At 42.5% G+C, this 16516-nt stretch overlaps 1 protein-coding gene and 1 long non-coding RNA gene across 3 annotated transcripts in view; one reads left to right on the top strand and one right to left on the bottom strand.

The window, feature by feature from the left end:
* The window catches only part of LOC128323832 (uncharacterized), a 31136-nt gene extending 24073 nt beyond the window's left edge, over window positions 1–7063 (bottom strand). Inside the window, exons 1-2 of the long non-coding RNA XR_008306484.1 lie at window positions 6886–7063; window positions 903–1038 (exon numbers count right to left, since the gene is read on the bottom strand). This is a non-coding gene — a long non-coding RNA (uncharacterized LOC128323832). The remainder of the gene's footprint in view (window positions 1–902; window positions 1039–6885) is intronic.
* The window catches only part of LRP8 (LDL receptor related protein 8), a 311838-nt gene that overhangs the window by 279323 nt on the left and 15999 nt on the right, over window positions 1–16516 (top strand). For both annotated transcript variants that reach the window (XM_053247668.1, XM_053247667.1), the window contains 5 exons: window positions 745–863; window positions 2438–2577; window positions 5751–5892; window positions 6916–7068; window positions 8073–8333. In XM_053247668.1, the coding sequence (XP_053103643.1) occupies window positions 745–863; window positions 2438–2577; window positions 5751–5892; window positions 6916–7068; window positions 8073–8333 (815 nt within the window). The remainder of the gene's footprint in view (window positions 1–744; window positions 864–2437; window positions 2578–5750; window positions 5893–6915; window positions 7069–8072; window positions 8334–16516) is intronic.

Below are 16516 nucleotides of genomic sequence, written 5' to 3'. Positions count from 1 at the left end.
AAGCTGCCATATACTGAGTCAGATCATTGGTCTATCTAGCTCAGTATTGTCTTCACAGACTGGCAGAGGCTTCTCCAAGGTTGCAGGCAGGAATCTCTCTCAGCCCTATCTTGGAGATGCCAGGGAGGAAGCTTGGGACCTTCTGCTCTTCCCAGAGTGGCTCCATCCCCTAAGGGGAATATCTTAAAATGCTCACACATCAAGTCTCCCATTCAAATGCAACCAGGGTAGACCCTGCTTAGCTAAGGGGACAAGTCATGCTTGCTACTACAAGACCAGCTCTTCTCTTGTAGACCACCTCTCCTCTTGAAAGGCTCAGGGCTGTTTACCCACCTGGCTGACCTTTGATGCTGTCTATGAGTGATTCATACCAACTCTTATAGCCATAGGATCATCAAATAGCTGCAATACCACCTTTTGGTGTTGGACAGCCATTGCATCTGCCAAGGGGTGGAGTTAATTAGAATCCCCTAATACAGGGGTTCTCAAACATAGGTCCCCAGATGCTGTTGCACTACAAGTCTGAGAACCTCCGCCCTAATAGATGGGCTGGCATAATTTGAATTAATTCATATTCTTATCATCCAATCATCCGAGTATCATTTAAATGGATTTATGTTTGCTTAAAGAAGCAGCAACTCAATATTCATAAACCTCTTGATTTAAGATAACTGATGTCAGAAGACATAACTTTGCTATGGCAGAGGGCCTCCTACAGCTGCTTACTCTGTCCCTTTCTTATAGATTCATGTATTGGTCTGACTGGGGTGACATAGCAAAAATTGAGAAATCTGGCTTGAATGGTGTGGATCGGCAAGTGCTTGTAACAGACAACATTGAGTGGCCAAATGGTATTACACTAGGTAAGTTCATACAACTGGGACCAGGACAGTGCAAATTACCAAAGCTCCTGAGACACCAGCGTCTTTAATTCGAGGCAGTATGTCCTGAAGTTTTCCTGATGATTCAGCAATTCCCACTCCATGCAAAGCCTCCTTCATAAACTAGACGATACACAGGAGAGGAAGGAAGAGTCTCCTGAAAAACATCAACAAAGGCTGCAATTGGGGACAAGGGGGGCTGATTTCCCATCCTGAGTGGCTTGTTGTTGTTTTTTACTATATATACCCTCTTCTTAAGCTGCTTTTCTCCCTCCCTGGGGTAAAGATAGGAGGATGGGTTTGAATGAAAGGCGGGAAAGGAAAGGAGTGTTCAACCCCTCTCCCTCCCTGCTGTTCCTCATGTGAAACTGGCAGACACATATAGCTGGAGAGAGAGAATTCACACATCTGCCATGTATTGACCATTTTGGCACTTATCTGAAAAACACAAACAAACAACGAATATTTATATCCCACTTTTCAACAAAGGTTCCCAAAGCGGTTTACACAGAGAAAACAATCATAAAGTAATAAGATAGATCCTTGTCCCCAAAGGGCTAATAGTCTACAAAGAAATAAAGACAGACACCAGCAACAGCCGCTGGAGGGATGCTGTGCTGGGGTTGGATAGGGCCGGTTGCTCTCCCCCTGATAAATAGAAGAGTATCACCACTTTTAAAAGGTCTCTCTTTGCTCTGTTAACACAAAAGATGCTTGTGGAGCAAGATCAGTGAGAAGGATGCCAAGCAAGTTGCAACACCCATCTTATCCTTTCAGATTAAGTCTACACTTAGTTGTTGCCATTGTAAGACTGAAAATTAGACATGATAATTTTCATGGTTTAAGTGAGTATTACTGCAGGCAAAGAGAATGCTGGCTGTGCGCTTGGCTTCACACTTAACCTATGGGAATATCTGCTTGGGAGCTGCCCCGCACTCAGTGCTTAAGTCACAAACTAAAGTACACAGAGATTTCTGTGCAGAAAAGTGGGGACGATGGCACAAGAAAACCTCACTCCAACACTGGCCTCATTGTACTGGCCTGAGTTATCTCTGTATGTAACAGAGACAGATAGATGCTCAGCATGGGCTCAAACAGCAACACCCTTGAGGATGGGGGCATAGCTCAGTGGCAGAGCACCTCCTTTGCATGCAGAAGGATCCAGGTTCTCAGTTCCTGGCATCTCCAGGTGGGGCTGGAAAGACTCTTGCCTGAAACCTTGGAGAAACTGCTGCCAGTCAGTGTAGACAGTACTGAGCTTGATGGACCAATAGTCTGACTCGGTATAAGGCAGCTCCCTAGGTCCCTATGACATGACGGAGTCAAATACACTGAGATCCCATTTTAGCTTTCTCCCTCAAAAGAACAAAAAAACCATGCACAGATACTTTCTCCATAAGTTGTTTACAAAAATTACTTATTTCTCATTTTCCAAGATATTGAAGCAGCATGGCAACCACAAAAATAAAATAAAATAAACATTAAAAAAAAATAGGAGTGGCTAAGAGAGCAACTGACCCAGATATAACTCTGCCTTGATGTTTTTTGCTCCTCAGATTTGTTGAACCAGCGTCTCTACTGGGTAGATTCCAAGCTGCACTTACTTTCAAGCATAGATTTCAGTGGTAGCAACAGAAAAGTTCTGATCTCTTCTGTGGATTACTTGAGCCACCCATATGGATTAGCGGTGTTTGAGGTAAGAGACCAGGTGTGCGACCCAATCTAGCCAGAATATAAATTACATCAATGTGAGAGGTAGGCCTCTAACTGAACCAAGGGCCATGAGTCAGTGGTTGAGTGGGAGATGGGGCTTGTCTAGGTTCAAGATATATTTCTGATTCAATGTATAGTAGTAAGGTGGGACCAAAGTTTGTCTATCAATGAGTCATAACTGGGCCAAAAGTCGTGTTTGAAACCCTTTTTCACTCTGGGAGGAAGTGTCAAGCAATGCAAAAAGGGGGTGGGAGAGATGCCATGAAGGTTGTTGAAAAAGGGGCATAATTGTGTAAGTTAACTATGAGGCTTCTTTGAATTGCATAATGTATTCTAATTGTGAAATCTGGTACTACTGCTTCATTTTGTTCCATTTTCACTTTCCCATTCAGTGCTGTAAAAGATCTATCATACCGTTTTACCATTTCACCTGTATCTTCACTTTTCTACAATGAAATCCAGTTCTGTAATCAAAGGTGACCTTTTTGTGTCCTGTAATCTCATCTCCTAGTAAGTAGGAGTTGCTACTAAGTGTGTCTCACTGGCGAACAGCAAAGAGAGATAGTTTTGCTACTCTCCAGGTCACAGTTCTCTGCAGTTTATCCCTAACTACAGAGAGTTCTCCTTTGAGGAATTGCCAGGGCTTGCAGTACATGGAAAAACAACTTAATACAGGTCACACCTTTGGAAGGAGAGCGAAGATTAGCAAGGAACAGCATTTTTTCTTGGATGCCAAGGATCACTTCACTTTCTAATAAATCCCCTCAAATCCTATCCATGATCCATCATGACCACAAAAGTCAGAGAAATGCAGCTCAGAGCACAAGCTGGTCTTTTACAAAGTGGGCCAGAACGTCTGCCTTGCTCTTAGGGCTAGCTCAGTGCTCTTTCTGCACAGCCTGTTTATATAGATGTCATGTTCTTTGCTTTTTCCTAAGGATATAATATTGCGGGGAGTGGGGAACAGGAATTGGTCTCTGAAATATACTAGAAGGATATAATAAAAATGATGGGTAACTTCAGAATGAATGGCCCTAACTTTTTTGCTTTTTGGTGAGAGGTAATCTCTTCACTACCTCACAAGCTAACCAAACACAATTTGCTCACGGGGACTGATTGGTAAACAGCCTGAAAATATTGTACACACTCAGAATTTTCTAGCACATGGCAGGGTTGCTTTGGTTTGTTGGTAAGGTATCTAAAACCATTGGACTTGGTACAAGAATTAAAACAGGCCCTGCCCACAGGCTTGCAGTCTCTTCTCTCAATAGTATTCCCAGAGCTTAAAGTGGTTACTTCTGGCATCAGTAATGTGGGTGTCACTCATGCAGATGCACTGGGTGCCCAAACAGGCCCAACACGAAGGCAGGCATGGCTCCCTGTATACTGGGGATGTTTCCATGGCATTCAGGACAATCTTGAGTGTTTAAGAACTCTGTCACCCTCTAAGACCCAAAACCAATAGGAGTAGAATGCTGTGCATACGTCTTGTCCTTATGCTGTATCCAGACTTTGGCAGCAGAAAGAAGTATCAGCCAGCCAGGATTGAGACTGAGGCTGCAGGTGGCCAAAAGAGGGAGAAGGTTGGGCTCACTGGAGCAGGCATGCCTTCATTGAGCCAAATACTGTCCTGCCCCACACTCAAGATCCTTTAAACTGTGAGGGCGAATGCCTTTTTGCAGTTTAGTGGGATGTGAAGGGAGAATAGGGATGGGGATTGGAGAAAATGCACTTTCAGTTGTACATTCTCCAAGTTCAACATTGCCCCAATAGGATCCTTTCAACTGAGAGGGTAAGTGACCTCCCCATATCTTAATAAAATTATTAGGAGTGGGGAGGGGGGACTGGTTTTGGAGAGAATAAGCCCAGTTCCTCCCCCCCCCCCCCCCCGCAGGTGTCAAGCTGCAGCTGCTGTGCTCAAGCAGGGCACTTCCCAGCTTGAGCAGAAAGACTGCACTGACTTGACCCCAGAGCCAGCTCCGTGGAGCCAGACATTCTGATTCAGGTTAGGAGACGTTCATAGTTCCATTTCCTGGACCAATAATGAGGGATAAGTCTGAAGAGCTAATCTGACCATATAATCGATCTGCACGGCTTTGCTTTTAATGGGACGTACACCTGGTGCATCCTTATCCACATTCTGAAGCACATCCCATTGAAAAGAATGCAGTGCAGTTAGGCAGCATCTACACTTGGATGCACATTTAGATATGCATATCTTGTACACCTGCAATTTCTGATCCAGCAAGTAATATGGCGGGAGAAGGCTACTTTCACACGTGCATCTCTTCCCTAGTTTCAGGGTAGGGAAACATGGAAAGGGATGGCGAAAGAAAAAACATTCCCCCCTCTTTGCCCCATTTGTGAGTTTCTCCAAGTAAACTATTTTTTCCAGGTCCCACACAGAATGTAAGGTGCAGGATGTTAAGACCACAATACACAAATTTTGACCTTTTTTTTTTGGTGGGCCCACACATTTTACTTCATAATGTCCAAAGCCAAATATCAGCCTAAAGTCACTGTCTGACTTCCTGCCTACTAAAGTGCATGCAATAGAAGTTTCTGTGGGCAGTGTCTTTACAAATTACAGAGCAGGGGCACGAGCAGCGCTCTGAAATATGAGCGCCCATCACAAGAGCATGCATTATAGGATGACTGGGAAAGTTAAGCAAAGGCTCCCGGCACATCCCCACAGAGCCTCTTAATGCATGTGCTGCTGCAGTAGTCAGGATGTCAGCCACTCTTCCCTGAGGCCGTTTCTTCATATGATGAGGTAACACCTTACAAAAAGGAGATGGACCCAGTAACATAAACCTTACAGTGGTTAAGTGTAGGACTTCAAAGTATTGAGCACCATTGATTTCAATTGGCTCTACAGTACCTTGCAAACTTATAATGTATTTAACAAATCCATATCCCACTTTTCAAGTACAATACTTTACAAAGTTGCTTACAAAAAAACTAGAAGCATTCATGTAAAAACTGGAAAACATATTCAGGGAAGATCTGGCAGGGATTAATTGCTTTCATAGGCTTGCTTTCTTTGTATGTATGTGAGGTGGTTTCAAAAAAAACCCCAAGGAGACTGATATGTGGGGTAGGGTAGAATTCATGAAGGAGTGTAAATGGTGCACAATATAGTGTCTGTTCTTGCAGGACAGGGTGTTCTGGACTGACTTGGAGAATGAGGCAATTTTCAGTGCCAATAGGCTGAATGGTCTGGACATCTCCATTTTAGCTGAGAACCTCAACAATCCTCATGATATTGTAGTCTTCCATGAGCTAAAGCAGCCTAAAGGTAAGGCATTTTTTCCAGTTAAATAGTGCACTGTTTGATCAGTATCCCAGGTTCACAGAGGAAGGTCCACTGTCACCATGTTGCTTTAATGAGCTGCACATTTTGGAATGCAAAATGAAAGGCTTTCGAGTTCCAACAGCATAGGCAAAATCTTAGATTTCTTAATAACTGTATATATTATATTGCTGACAGCCCATTACACTGCATTGACTGCTCTGGTAGGGAGGCTGCAGCTCTAGGTGAAGAGGAAAGCAGTCCGACTTGGGGGTGGCTTGGATTTCATGTGTAGGTATCAGTCTAAAATACCATGTAGCTCTGAAAATTATCCGCATTACACTGTTTTGTTCTGTATTGAACTGCAATAGAAAGAGAGTGTGGGGGGGTATAGAATATGAGGACTATCCAATTCTAAAAGCTAATGGTATTGACTGTCATTAGAGATTAAAAATGATGGAGCAGTCAGAGCTCAAAATTTAGATAACGAAAATAAGGCCTTTTAGACTGCTGGAAGCTGTACTGGTGATCTTTGCTGGTGTAGGTATACTATCTCCAAAAGCAGAACAACTAGATGGATTGAAAAAAATTGGATTTCTAATACTTGCATACTAAAGGCACTTTACTTGAAAGTGAAGGTGAAGCCATAAAACTCTTATTCATTGATCATATGTCATAGGGTAAATGCAATTCCTTATGTGAAAATATCTGCGGAAGCAAATTGTCAAGTGTGACGTTCCCTTTACCTATGCATTAATGTAAAAATATTAGTTGGAAGTGGAAACTGATTTCTGATGGTACATATGCCCTAAGATGGTGGCACCTGCCATGTGCTGAATGAAATTTCCCTAGTAATATGCATCCCTGGAAATGTCTCCAGCTTATACAGTTGCTGGAAGAAAATTAGCCCCAGAGGCTGTAATAGGAAACAGCATGGGGAAGATGTCATGGTACTGAACATAATGGAATGTAAATTATGAGCAGGAATTTCAAATTTACCTTGATGATGATTTTATCTTCCTTATATAGCTCCCGACGTTTGTGAGCTCAGTTCTCTGCCAAATGGAGGCTGTGAATACCTTTGTCTTCCTGCACCCCAAATCTCTTCACATTCCCCAAAGTATACATGTGCTTGTCCTGACAATATGTGGCTGGGTCCTGACATGAAAAAGTGCTATCAAGGTAAAGGAAATCATCTTTATTCTGTGAACCTTCTCAAAGACTGTTTAGAGCAAGCCCATTCTGCTTTCAGTGGAAACTCTGCCACAACTGCCCTTGAAAACACTATGAATAAACATTTGTCAATATATTGGCTAAAATACTGTGCAATGTTGTGTGCATCTTGGAACACAGTGTTCGCACAGATGCAGAAGAGCACTGTTGATCTAATTGCAAGCATTGCACAGATGCAGTTGCACAATTGATAGTCATTATTTTCAGTAGCCATTAATTGCATGCATTACAAAAACATGGTCACACATTTAACGGCCACTGAAAATAATGGCCATCAATTGTGCAACCAGATCTGTGCAATTCTTGCAATTAGTGCAACAGTGCTCTTCCGCAACTGCACAAATCCTACATTGCAAGGTCCACATAACATTGCACAGTATGTCAACCAGTGACTTCTAACATTACACAGATATCCTAAAAGATGATATGAAGTCACTTTGCATCCTCTGCTTGTTGCTGTGTAATGTCCAAAGGGGGAACTTAGATATCTCACCATCAGCACAACCAAAGTGGGTCAAAAGAAATTCCAGAACCTCCTGCTGATCAGTTTCATTTTATTACTCGGAATTCATGTGTTTTCAGGAAGGGAGGGAATAATATTTTCTGTTCACTGTTTTTCTACATTTTTAATGACCCTATAAACTTAATGTGCTCCTTCAGTTATTTCCCTTCTAAACTAAAAGCCCCAGTCTGTCTTCTTAAGATGCTCTATTTTCTTGATCATTTTCCAGCTGACTGTTTAATGTGTCTTCTTCAACTATGCTATATCCTCAAACAGATGCCAGCCAAAATTGCACATAGTATCCTGACGTGGAGCACTTGTGTTGCTCTTCTTCATCTACACCTGTGATTTTCTTTTCCAGTTTAGATAGTCCCCTAGCTTCTGGGGTACTTGAAGTTGTACTCATTCAATGTGTCTGTTGAGGTAATTGTTACATTGATTATGTTTTCAGAGCCTCCAACTACCTCAACTACTGTGCCTGCTTTTACTACAACTCACTTGCCCAATTTTACCACTGTTGCTACTGCTGTTATGACTACTGTTACTACTACCATTGTTACAACCAGCAATACCAGCAACATCAGTACTGAAGGCCAAGAAACCACATCACGAGTCTTCCTTGGCACTACAAGCCTTCGTGTACCCACAACCACATCTAGCCTGGCTGACTCTAAGATAACGCCAACAGGAAACAGCAACCTCTCTCAGCACTGTAAGCAAAGGGGCTTAAAACTGCTTTTTTTTCCTGCTTCCCAGAGGCTATCACTTGGAGAACTGGGCTGGTAATGGTTCAGAAATATATATCTAATTTGCAATATATACTGTATTTCTGTGTAGAAGTAAAATAGAGGCTCCTTAACCTAAAATCCCTTTGTTAAATATAAAATGTTACTTTTACATACTGGCAAGATGCTCTTTCTCCATATTGTAGGGTCTGATCTTGAGAGTTTCGTCAAGAGCTTGGTTTTTCTAATAATAGTATGCTCTTTTTCCATGATGAAAACAAATTATCTAATACTTTGAGTTTGATCTAGGAATCACAAAGTAGTAAATTAACCCAATGTCCCAAAACAATGTTATTCCTTCAGTCTTGTTACCTCAGTCACTTTTCCAGCCATGTTCCTACATGGATCATTATTTTCATTTTACAGACAGGAAACTGAAGCTGAGAAAATGTTTCTGGAGGGCAGAAGGAGGCTATAAATCAAATAAATAAATGCCTTATCTAAGGCCAAATAGCAAGCCAATGACTGAGCCGGTGTTCTAGCCTGGATCTCACAAGGTTCAGGATTGAGGTTCTAGCCAATAGGCTACACCAGCTTTCAAACTTGGCAAACCTTTTGTTTGTTACCCAAGTCCCTTCACTATGTTTTCATCTGCCAATGTATGGCAGATGAAAACTTGCACCCTTTTCAGTTGATGGAAGCTCTAGCTGTACTAGCTTGGAACTGATGAATTGATGAATGATGGACAGGTTCAGAAGTAATGGCAGCAAGTAAGGTGGTACCAACTGTAGGTTTCCAGTAAGCACATACTCCTGAAGCCAGCTACAAGTTTGCCATCTTTAGTGTTGTCCGAACCCAGAAACGTTAGGTTGCCAAGCAGCAGTTCCTTCCACCACCCAATATCTGTTGCCAAGATTTGAAGCCGGGTGGCAGACGTCGGATGGCAGAGGAAAGTGTTGCTTGGCAACCTGACATTTCCTGATTGATTGATTGATTGATTGATCATATTTCTACCTGACATGTGCATGCTTAGGTGGTATGCTTAAGTTAAAATAAATAAGATTCAGACTCACAAAATGTGGGGAACTTGCAACTCGTGCCAAGAAAGTGCGCTCACCAGGCACACACCAGCTTACTTGCCTCTACCATGTTTGAACCTCTTACTTGCCTCCATCATGTTTGAACCTCTGCATTCCATTATGGTACTGTTACATCCCAAAGCAAAATGAAATAGAGGATCAGTATCAGCTGAGATAGCCACAAAAATGCAGGAGCAGCTGCTGAAGAAAATATATATTCCAGTGTGTTTTGATATATTTTTCAAAGAAAAATCTGTAAACAATAAAAATACACACATAAAATCTCTGCACATATGCATGTGGAAAATGTAAAAGTTATATAAAGGGACAATACCATATGTTCTTTAAAACACTCGTGTGTATTGTTCTCACAACTGGAAGGGCTGGTGTGGAGGCAGGCTCCTCTCTGCACATGATCAAAATTTCTCAGAAAACTCTGCTGCTCGCACAGCATATCTAGATGCATCAAGCATCAGAGCCGGGAACTGGAGGAGGAAGTCCTCTGGCATCCCACAATGCACCAGGCCAGGAGTGCAGTGAATTGGGGGATTCCCCCACTGCCAGGGACTTTTTCCACCTGGCTTTGAATGCTCAGGCTGCAGGCAGTGGGGAGTGGGGCACATGCACCCTTCTACTCCACTATTAAAGCTAAAGTGTGTTGTCGAGCCAGTGTCAACTCCTGGCAACCACAGAGCCCTGTGGTTCTCTTTGGTAGAATACAGGAGGGGTTTATCATTGCCTCCTCCCACGCAGTATGAGATGATGCCTTTCATCATCTTCCTATATCGCTGCTGCCCGATATAGATGTTTCACATAGTCTGGGAAACATACCAGCAGGGATTCGAACTGGCAACCTCTGGCTTGGTAGTCAAGCTATTTCCCCACTACACCATTAGGTGGCTACTCCACTATTAGCCCGGGTAAAAAAACCCAGTTAGCCTGTCACAGAGGGCCAGAATCAGGGATGATCCCAGTGCTTCTTACAACCAGGCTGTACTCAGGTAGGGCTGCCCTACCTAGGTATAGCTGGTAGTGAGGATCACCTTTCCGTAAATTAAACATAAAACTTAAAGGTTCAAACAATCAAATACACAAACAATATATAACCCATATTAACGTACTAACATAGAGCCTAAAACAATATAAAATTATATAAAAACGCAATCCTTACTTTCACTGCACTGCCTGGAAAAGATATATTATTTCAAAAATCCTAAGCATTCGGCTGAAAGTATCCACCAAAAGAGATTTTGCATAGGTTCTTCCACTGACCCAGCTGTCTTCTTCTTCTTCTTCTTCCTCTTCCTCTCCTTCTTCTCCTTCTTCTTAGCATAGCAAGAGAGGCCCATGAATGCCATCTGCTGGTTGTCATCTAACCTTCCCCAATTACAATCATTTATAAAGGGCAGTAGCACTCAAGAACTTTCTCAGTGCTCTAATCAGTGAATCACAAAGCTTCCTATTCCAGAAGACAGCTTCTAAATGTGAACCTTCAACATCCCTTTAGCTCAGCAAACAGTGTCTCCTGCTCAAAACCAAAAGCCAAAGAGTCCCTATAACAATCAAATGGTGGGGGCAGGAAGGGGGAGATACAAAATCCCTCTAGCTGAGAGGGGTCCCAGGTAGGCTGCCACAACCCACTTTTTAATATGAGCAGATTCACCCTTCCAAGGGAATATTCTGGGAGAGTAAAGTGGAAAACCCCTTGGCTTGGCCAGTCTTAGGCCCTCAAGAGTGTGTGAATAGGGCAGGACCCAATAAGGAGTGACACTCTATAACAATAGGATTTATTAATAATTGGAAGATAAGAGGAACTATAGAGGCATCAACAATCGCTGCTTCCATTGAAGTGAGCCAGCGTGGTGTAGTGGTTAGAGTGCTGGACTAGGACCGGGGAGACCCGAGTTCAAATCCCCATTCAGCCATGATACTAGCAGGGTGACTCTGGGCCAGTCACTTCTCTCTCAGCCTAACCTACTTCACAGGGTTGTTGTGAAAGAGGAACCTAAGTATGTAGTACACTGCTCTGGGCTCCTTGGAGGAAGAAAGGGATATAAATGTAATAATAATAATAATACATCTGGTGGCAAGTGGGCAACAGGACTCAGGATCTTCAGTTGAGCAACCAGGGCTGGAGACTGCAAGGTTACTGGATGAAACGTCACTTAACCGGAAAAATACACGAAAAATGCCAACAAGGAAATAATGATCTGCTATTACAAGTCTAGTCCAACTAGAAGAGGTTATTTAAAAAGAATGTACCAAATTTGGAAAGAGAAGCATCCAGAAACAGAAATAACAGAACAAAGGCTAGCAGACCAGAGAAGATTCATAATAAGAAATAAAGTATTCACAGGAGTTGAGCTGGAAGAACTGCAAAGAGCAACACAGGCTCAAGACATGGAAGAAGAATTACCACCAACTGAAGAAGTTGCTCAGGCGCAGGTGGAGGAGGTGTTGGAAATAGAGGATGCCACTGTTGCTGAACTGTTTCATAATCAAAACCAGTCAACCTCCCCTTTGCCTTCACCTCAAAAACCTGAATGCCATTTAACAGAAAAGCAACAAGAACTAAAACAAAAAATAACTGAGCACATGAACCAAACAACCACCAGGGTTCAACTTCCAGCGCTAAAAACAGTTGCCAGAAAACAACTTACTCAGGCATTAAAAGATGTCAATGCTGCACTTGCAGAAATAACAACCAAGAATTTGCAAGAAACAAACCAACTAATGTACAGTGCAGCAACAATAACAACACAAGAGCTTGGATATAAGATCAGTGGACCTGTAAAAAAAGAAAGTAGTACATCACCTAAATGGAAGATTAGATTAGAAAATAAAATTTCCAGGTTTAGATCAGATGCTAGTAAATTGAAAGATATGAAAGACAAGAAGCTGAAGAATGAAAACACCAAACGGTATCTGATCGAAAAATACCACCTAGATTCAAGGAAAATTAGAGAAGTCCTGGAAATAATAAAGCAGCAAATAACAGCAGTATCAAAGAAGATTAGCAGATACCAAGCCAGAATTACACAACACAGGCAGAATCTCCAATTCCAGTCGAATCAGACGTTTCTACCAAAGCATAGAAGGAGAAACTGCAAGAAACATAGAAACACCAAATAAAGAAGAAACAGTGCAATTCTGGGGGAAATTATGGGACAATCCAATAGATTATAATAAAAAAGCAGGCTGGGTGAAAGAGGTTGAAAAATGTAACCAACAAATGCAAGATCTAATAATAACACCAGAATTAATAAGTGGAACAGCAAAGAAAATTAAAAATTGGACTGCACCAGGTGACGATGAACTGCATGGCTTTTGGCTTAAACACCTAACAAGCCTTCATAAACAACTATCAAAACAGTTCAATCACATTTTGCAAGGAGGTGATATTGAACAATGGCTAACAACTGGGAAAACCCATCTCATCATGAAAGACCCAGCAAAAGGTGCAGTTCCAAGTAATTATAGACCGATCACCTGCCTGCCAACCATGTTCAAATTATTAACTGGAATAATAGCAGATGAAGTGATGCAACACTTATTAACTAACAAACAGCTTCCAGTTGAACAGAAAGGAAATTGTCCAAACACCAGAGGCACAAAAGTCCAGCTGCTGATTGACAAAATGATTTTAGAAAATTGCAAGAGAAGAAAAACCAATCTAAGTGTTGCATGGATTGACTACAAGAAAGCCTTCGACTCATTGCCTCACACATGGATACTAAAATGTTTAGAAACAACTGGTGTCAACAAAAACATTCAGATATTTATTTAAAAAGCAATGAGCATGTGGAGTACACAGTTAACAATAAATGGTGAGACACTTGGACAGGTTAGCATTAGAAGAGGTATTTTCCAAGGGGACTCACTATGCCCTCTATTGTTTGTAATCGCCATGACTCCACTTTCACAAATACTAAACAAAACAGGCCTCGGATACCAAACATCCAGTAAAATCAACCATCTGCTGTACATAGATGATCTGAAGTTGTATGGAAAGTCCCAGTCAGAAATCAAATCACTGCTAAACACTGTCCGTATATTCAGTAGAGATATAGCAATGGAGTTTGGACTAGACAAGTGTGCTGCATTAATAATGAACAGAGGGAAAATAAGAAAAACAGAAGGAATAGAACTGCCCAATGGAAGCAACATCAAGAACCTGGAAGAGAAAAAACATTACAAATACTTGGGCAATCTCCAGGCTGATAACATTGCACACACTGAAGTTAAAAGAAAAATTGGAAGTGAATACATCAGGAGAGTTAAAAAAAATCTTAAAGTCCAAACTCAGTGGCAGGAACACCATACAAGCCATAAACACCTGGGCTAAACCTGTTATTAGATACACTGCAGGAATAATAGACTGGACCCAGGCAGAGCTAGAGACGCTAGATCGTAAGACCAGGAAAATCATGACCATCAATCATGCTCTGCACCCCCGCAGTGATGTCGATAGGCTAAACCTCTCTTGCAGCTCAGGTGGAAGAGGAATGCTGCAAGTCCATCAAACAGTAGAGGAGGAGAAAAGAGGCCTTGAAGAATATATCAAGGACAGTGAAGAAGATGCACTTCAAATGGTCAATAATGCGAAACTATTCAACACCAATGAAACAAAGCAGGCCTACAAGAAAGAACAAGTCAAGAACCGAGCAGAAAAATGAAAAAATAAGCCACTGTATGGTCAATACTTGCACAATATACGTGGAAAATCAGACATCACCAAGACCTAGCAATGGCCTAAGAATGGCAACTTGAAGAAAGAAACAGAGGGTTTAATACTGGCTGCACAAGAACAGGCACTAAGGACAAATGCAATAAGAGCAAAAGTAGAAAAGTCAACAACAAACAGCAAGTGCTGCCTTTGTAAAGAAGCAGATGAAACAGTGGACCACCTAATCAGCTGTTGTAAAAAGATCGCACAGACTGACTACAAGCAAAGGCATGACAAGGTAGCAGGGATGATACACTGGAACATCTGCAAAAAATACAAGCTACCTGTAGCCAAAAATTGGTGGGACCATAAAATTGAAAAAGTGGTAGAAAATGAAGATGTAAAAATATTATGGGACTTCCGACTACAAACAGGCAAACATCTGCCACACAATACACCAGATATAAATGTAGTGGAGAAGAAAGGAAAACAAGTCAAAATAATCGACATAGCAATACCAGGGGATAGCAGAATAGAAGAAAAAGAAATAGAAAAAATCACCAAATACAAAGATCTACAAATTGAAATTGAAAGGCTGTGGCAGAAAAAGACCAAAATAATCCCAGTAGTAATTGGCACCCTAGGTGCAATTCCAAAACAACTTGAAGAGCATCTCAACACCATAGGGGCCACAGAAATCACCATCAGCCAATTACAAAAAGCAACTTTACTGGGAACAGCCTATTTTTTGCGACGATGTCTATAATAACCGACAGTATTGATGATAAAATTCAGCCATCCCAGGTCCTTGGGAAGGACTCGATGTCTGGATAAAACAAACCAGTCAATAAAACCTGTCTGATTGTGTAAACAAGAAATAATAAGTAAAATCCTTCCCTGGGAACTACATGAACTATGCAATCAGATCCAAGCACTTAAACAAAAATAAATGCCCCGATGCATCTAGCTAAACTGGTCCCTATCCTTCCTACTTAAGATAAGGAACTTCCATTTGATTCCCAGCCCTAGGCTAATCGTCTCCCCTTTCCTTACAGTAGTTGCTGATCAGACCTCTCTCAGGGACTTCTAGGGGTGAACCGAACTCTTAACACACCCCTCCCCTATTCCTCTATTACTGTTGCCCAGTAAACTCTGCCCCTCCCTCTAGATTGGGCCACAGGGATTTGATTCTTCCAGGCTTTCTTCCTTATTTTGAGAAGCCCACCCTCCAAACAGTTAATTTAATTGAGGTCTAGTCCTCCCTCAAGCCTGACTATCACTACAGTCCCAAAGGACACAATCAACCGTTTCCCTTGGACCACACACAGACCACCTGTTTTGTCCAGCCACTCTGCTCAAAGAAGTAAAAGTTCTCCAGTCTCTGACAGATAAACTCTCCACCCCAACTTCTTTGCCATACCCTTCTAAGCTCCTGCTGAACCCAGCTCTTGACCTCGGAAGATGTCATAGGGGTATGAATAGTGACACTACCATGTTCCAATGCCTCCTTAACTACTAAATCTGCTATCTCATTCCCATGTACATCTATGTTTGCTGGCAACCAAGAGAAGTTAACCAGGAACTCCATCAATTGTAACTCAGTATGTAACTCCCAGATTTCATTCACCAGGTGAGACTTACACCCCAGACCCCCATGCTGTATCGCTAACAGGTGTGACAGGGAATCTGACAAAATCATTATCCTCCTAGGCCTCATATCACAGGCCCATTGCAAAGCTAGCTCTATGGCCATCAGCTTTGCTGTCATGATAGCCCCAACATCTGACAACCTATGACCTTTCCATATTCCAAACTCAGGGACACCGAATGCAGCAGCTGCCCTCACCTCTTGCTCACGCTCAAGGTCAAAATCCATCTGTGTAAATTCTGCAACAGTCATCCCACCTAGAAGAGTAATGCTCAAGAACCTTGCTCCTCATTTTTGATAGCACTCAGGCCCATAGAAAATCTAGGTCCACAATGTGGAGAGTCCACAACCATCCCAAGAAAGGATTCATAGGGGCTTTAGTGGATACCCTACTCTGAAGAGGAGAGCTGGTCTTGTGGTAGCAAGAATGACTTGTCCCCTTAGCTAAGCAGGGTCCACCCTGGCTGCATATGAATGGGAGACTACGAGGCGGGTCTCACAATCAGTGAGACCAGCTTTTGCCGATACTGAGGAGAGTGCAGGCTAAGCCTGCTCTCCCCGCAGACGATCGCAGCAGGAGCCCTGGGTGGCTGGATCAGCCACCCACATAATTGCTGGCTCCATGACGGAGCCAGAGGGGGCTGGGGGGAGCAGGGGCCAATCTGGCAAGACCCCCAGAGCCAGGAGGCGGCTTTTCGCCTCCCCTCAGGGGGTCTCCTCATGAGTAGCCACGGCGCAGAGCCGCGCCACGGCTACTCACAATCAGAAAGCCCAGGT

Source organism: Hemicordylus capensis, chromosome 4 (genome assembly GCF_027244095.1).
Source record: "Hemicordylus capensis ecotype Gifberg chromosome 4, rHemCap1.1.pri, whole genome shotgun sequence".
NCBI classification, from domain to species: domain Eukaryota; kingdom Metazoa; phylum Chordata; class Lepidosauria; order Squamata; family Cordylidae; genus Hemicordylus; species Hemicordylus capensis.
Note: the sequence above shows the minus strand (reverse complement) of the source record. Positions and strands in the feature narration are given on the sequence as shown.